Source organism: Charadrius vociferus, unplaced genomic scaffold, assembly GCF_000708025.1.
Source record: "Charadrius vociferus isolate BGI_N301 unplaced genomic scaffold, ASM70802v2 scaffold549, whole genome shotgun sequence".
NCBI classification, from domain to species: domain Eukaryota; kingdom Metazoa; phylum Chordata; class Aves; order Charadriiformes; family Charadriidae; genus Charadrius; species Charadrius vociferus.
The window spans coordinates 2,831,129-2,836,345 of NW_009650103.1; the positions used below are offsets into that span (position 1 = coordinate 2,831,129).

Genomic DNA, 5,217 nt, shown 5'->3' on the forward strand with positions numbered 1-5,217 from the left:
TGGGGGAGAGCTGGGCTGGAACCCCCCCCTGCCCCTCTTGGGATTTAGGGGAGAAAAATATGAAGACAACTTGGTAGGCAGCTCGCTGCGGCGCGTTGGTTTGTTTTATTGGGGCTCAAATATCTGGCTTAATTTGGAGATAAGCCTCGTTTTGTTGGAGGATAAATCTGTTGAGAAGGGGTTTAACTGTTGAAATGCTCTCTCCTTCTGCTGCAAATGGGAAGATTGCGTTTCAAAGTGCTTTTTCCTGGGAGCTGTCGCTCCGGCAGAATCCTGTATATATTTCAGGCAGAATGGCACATTGTTTTATAAATATCTTTTCTGTAGTTTCGACATAGCTGCTGGTTGTTGTGTTTCTTATATAATGCTACCCGAGATCTGACTGTCTCACGTTTGCTGTACTCCTCTCCCATTACCGTTCAGATTTTCCTGCATAGAGTAAAAACCCCCGGGGGAATAAATCGGCGGTGCTTATTTAAACAGACCACGACTTGAAGAAAATACTTGCGTTTTTTGGAATATCCTTTGCCATCCACCAATGGCATTTCCAACGTTGTTTGGAAACATTGAGAAGTAATTTTTATAAGCGATTGCTTTTCCGCATCGGCTCTCGGAGCTCAGCTTGGAGCCTTTGATGTCGGGTGAGGTGGGTTCCTCTGCTTCTGCCTGCTTTGGTGAACTGTCTAAAAACGCTGTGCCTCTCTCCCTGCCTTCTCCGTTTTTCAGATGTGCCCTACTTTGGATATTCCTGCATTGAATGTCTGAGGAGCTCCAGCCGATCCTGAGCCATGTCGCAGATGTTGCACATAGAGATTCCCAACTTTGGGAACACCGTTCTGGGCTGCCTGAACGAGCAACGGCTGCTGGGGCTGTACTGCGATGTCTCCATCGTGGTGAAGGGCCAAGCCTTCAAGGCGCACCGGGCGGTCCTGGCCGCCAGCAGCCTCTACTTCCGAGACTTGTTCAGTGGGAACAGCAAAAACGCCTTTGAGCTGCCGGGTACCGTCCCCCCCGCTTGCTTCCAGCAGATCCTCTCTTTCTGCTACACCGGGAAGCTGACCATGGCGGCGAGCGAGCAGCTGGTGGTGATGTACACGGCGGGCTTCCTGCAGATCCAGCACATCGTGGAGAAAGGGACGGACTTGATGTTCAAGGTCAGCTCTCCCCATTGTGACTCTCAGACCACCATGATCGAAGACCCCAGCTCGGAGCCGCAGAGCCCCTGCAACCAGCTGCAGTCGGCCTCGGCGCCCTACGTCATGTCCCCCTCCATGCCCATCCCGCTCCTCACGCGCGTCAAACACGAGAACCTCGAGCTGCAGGCGGCTGCCCTGCCCGGCCTGCCCGGCAAGCGGCCCCTCGAGCCCGGTGCCCGGGAGGGGGCAGGTGGTGGTGGCCCCAACGCCGGTCCCCTGAAGCTCTCCCGTGTCTCCTACTACGGCGTGCCCAACCTGGCCACCCTCATCCCCAACGTCCAGCAGGTCCAGTACTCGCAGGGGGAGCGGACGAGCCCCGGCGCCAGCAGCATTCCCACCACTGACAGCCCCACCTCCTACCACAACGAGGAGGATGAGGAGGATGACGAGGCGTACGACACCATGGTGGAGGAGCAGTACGGGCAGATGTACATCAAGTCCTCAGGAGGCTACTCTGGTAATGGACGGTCTCTCTCCTTGGGTTTTCTGCCCTCCTTCAGTGGTTGCTTGGTTCTTCTCCAGCCAGCACGGGTAGTTTTGGGCTTGTTCATCAGTTTTTCGTCTTTGGGGGCTTCATTCATTTATTTACGTAGTGTGGTGTAGAAGGTGGTGCACGTGGTGGGCTCAGTGCTGGTGTCCGGGTATGGCATGGGCAGGTCCCCCCATGCCATCGCTCCTGGGTTGTGTCCCCATCTGAGACGCTCTTGAGGTAGGAGCGGCTCCGTCATCCTCCACAGTTGGCTTTGCCCTTCGCTTTTTGGCTGAGGCCGCCGACAAGCAGCCTGGTGGTTACATGAGCCGTGCGGTGCTGATGCTGTCCCACGGCGATGGCTGAGCTCACCTGCCATGGGTCACCCGGTAAGGATGGTCATCCATGGGAGGGGACGCGTCAGCCCTGCCGGCCCGGCGAGGGTTAGATGCTCAGTCTGGGAGTTAGTCTTTGGCGAGGTGCAAGGCACAGTCCCTCTGTCCTGGCCTTTTAGAGTCAATTTTTTTTTAAAAAGTGATGAACAAATGACATTTGGAGGAAGGGGCATCAAATAAGTCATTTTCACATTAATTGGGAATATCTGCAAAAAGAAGAAAAGATGGACTTTTATCCCCACTGCCTGAAGTGCCCCCCCCGCTCTTTTCCTTTGCCAGCCTTGCCCAGCGCATCGCTGTCACAAAGGGAAAAGCAATTTGGGGGCTTCTTGATGGTATTTTCTTTCTCTATTAGGTGAGTCCCTGGGCATGGCTAGAGAGAGGAGATGGCTTCGCTTCGGTGGTGCTTGGCCAGGAGCTGCTGGCTCAGTCCCAGGGTGGGCACGGGGGCATGAAGCCCCTTCCCTCTCACTTCCTGCGCCAGAGAGGGCTCCCTCGGGCGCGCACCCCCGGCCACCTTGTGGGGCTCAGACCCTCTTGAGGAGCAGGAGCAGGGGAGGGGTATGGAGTGAGGGGCTCAGGACCGGAGGGGGAGATGTCTGGCTGGGTCGCTGCCTGCATCCCACATGCATGAAGCTCGCAGCATCCCGTGCGGATGAAGCTCACAGCATCCCACGCGGAGGCTCGGCCTCGGCGCAGTGGCCTCCCCACCGGAGCTGCAGGTGTTTCTGGTGGTGGCTTTGATCCGCGGGCGCTCCCCGGGAAGGGACATCTTCCCGCCGGCTCTGGCAGTGCGGAGCATCCTCTTGCCCGCAGCCGCTTTCCCGCTACGGTTCTGCGCTGAAATTTCTGGGTGAATTTTGCAAATATTTAACTCTCGTTTGTTGGCAAGCTGGCGTGCTTTCCTTAAAGCCGTTTGATTTTATTCTTAAGCAAGGGAGAAGATTTGACAAATACGGCTTTTTCCGTTACTTAAAGCCAGGCTTTCCCTCGTACTGAGAACTGGCTCATCCCCATCCCATTCCAAAGAGCATCTCCCCCTGCCAGGTAGCAAGCAGATAAGCAAGATTTTCCAAGCATTTTTACCAAGCTTCGTGCGAAAGTGGGGAAGCATACTTGGTGGGAGTGATACTATTTTAATATTTGCTGAGAAAAGTGGGCAAGCCAGTTGTAGAAAATGAGCCTCAAAAGCCCGTCTGCTCCCTGCTGGGCTTCACGTCCCGGCGGTTGGTACCGGGCAGGAGAGGAGGAGCAACATCAGGGGACGGGGACGTGGTTGGGGTCTCCCCCACGGCCGCATGCCCAGCCGGAGGGGGGGCCCCATCCCCTGGATGCCGGTAGAGTCAGCCTGAACAGAAATCGGGCTGTTTTCCCCACACACTGGTTTTGTTTTTATTTCGCTTCCCGCTTTCCCCGCTGTCGAGCACGCGGTGAGAAATGTGGGTTTGCCTTCAGCGCCGGGGCTCACGGCAGTATTCCTCAGAGCCATGGGATTATGCCCTTGGACACGGTGTTTTCCTTCGCCGGTTCATGCAGTAAGAGAACAAAATAAATCCAGCAGGCGAGGGCAGGACCAGCCCCGGGACGGCGCAGGCGGCACCTGTTAGGCTGTACCCGATTCTTGCGGTGCGGGATCCATCCCAGTTGGAAAAGCGACAATAGGAGCGGCGTTCTCGGGTGTCGCTGGAGGTGCTGCAGCTGTTGAGCCCTCACCTCGGAGCCGGGCGTCCCGCAGTGAAGTTTTCCTTCGTGGTTTCTGCAGGGGGAAGATTTGAACCGCGTCGTGATGCTGAGGCAGGAGAGGAGGCAGGTTGGGAGCGCAGCGCTGCCCGGCCCCGCTGTAAGGCTCTAATATACCCCATTTCTGCTAAAATATCTCTTCCGCAGCAGCACGTTTCAAGGGAGTTTCCTGTTTTAAATAAGCCGGCTATAGTATCAGGCTTCCTGGAAAAGAGGGCACAGAAAAAAGAGATTAAAAAAAAATAAAACCTAAGCTATTCCATTATGGTTTGGACTTGTACAGCTAACTGTATTTTAATTACTCGGGATAAACTGTACCCTCAAAAGGTGCAGAATAATAAAACCATAAGATGGAAGAGAGAAGCCAGCTAATCCTGCTCCTGGCACGTCGATCCCGACAGCCTTACAAAGGCCTGGGGGAGGGGGGAGCCCTTTAAAATAGTGATTGCCAGGGTTTCCAAGAGCCCCGTTCGTAAAAACAAAAACAAAGCCAAAGAGGAGCACAGCAGATGAAGCCCTGAATTTCAGAGAGGGTTTTTTTTTTTCTTTCCTCCTTTTTCTCCGCTTTTTCCTTCCCCAGCTGAGGCGTTGACTGAGGTAATGCTGGCGAGCGCCTGGTGGGACGCTGGTGCCTGATGCTCTTCGCTTCCCTTGAGCATCGCTTCCCTTGAGCATCATCCGCCTGGAGCACCATCACCCACCTTGAGCATCACCCACCGCTCGCCGGGCAGGGGAAGATGCTCAGCAGGACCCCCCTGAGCCCAGGGGGTCACGAAGCCTCTTCTTCTCCAAGGCTGGGGGTTCTTTTATTTATTTACTTTTAATAGTTAGAACCACACTGGATCTCCAAAGCTGGGATCAGAGAGCCAAGGAGCACATCATCACCTTGGCCAAGGGTTTGATGGTGGTAGAGGGAGCGAGGTGGAGGTCTTGTCAAGCAATGTGCCTCCTGCAGCGGTGGCACCGGCGTGATGGACCAGGACAAGTGTTGGACCTGCAAAAGGAGCAGCAGATAAATGAAAGGATAAGCCCAGCCTTAAACGTGGGCCGATGGGAGGGTTCGGGTTGGGTGTCGGCAGGCAGGGTGGCAGCTTGCAGAGGGATGTAGGAAAAGGTGCATCAGCTCCCACTGGCCTCTGGCTGCATTCGGTGGCCGCGGTGTCACCGCCACCGTCCCCACCACCCCCCTGCTGCTGTGGCAGGCTGGGAGCATCGCGGGAAAATGGCTCCTTAGTCCGTAACTAGGTCTGGTGGTGGAGAACATGTGGGCCTTGAGGACACGAGTGAGACTTAATGAGGTTTCTAGCATCTGATCTGAGGAACGCACAACTCCAGAAAAATATTAAACAAAAGCAAAGTATTTTTATCCTTGTTAATTACAGCGTCGTGGGCCTGATCTGAAGTGGGTTTCAGCAGG

At 55.1% G+C, this 5,217-nt stretch overlaps 1 protein-coding gene across 1 annotated transcript in view; it reads left to right on the forward strand.

The window, feature by feature from the left end:
• Nucleotides 1–729: 729 nt before the first annotated feature.
• The window catches only part of NACC2 (NACC family member 2, BEN and BTB (POZ) domain containing), a 16,760-nt gene continuing 12,272 nt past the window's right edge, over nt 730–5,217 (forward strand). Inside the window, exon 1 of the mRNA XM_009892264.1 lies at nt 730–1,653. Within this exon, the coding sequence (XP_009890566.1) occupies nt 789–1,653 (865 nt within the window). The 5' untranslated portion in view covers nt 730–788. The remainder of the gene's footprint in view (nt 1,654–5,217) is intronic.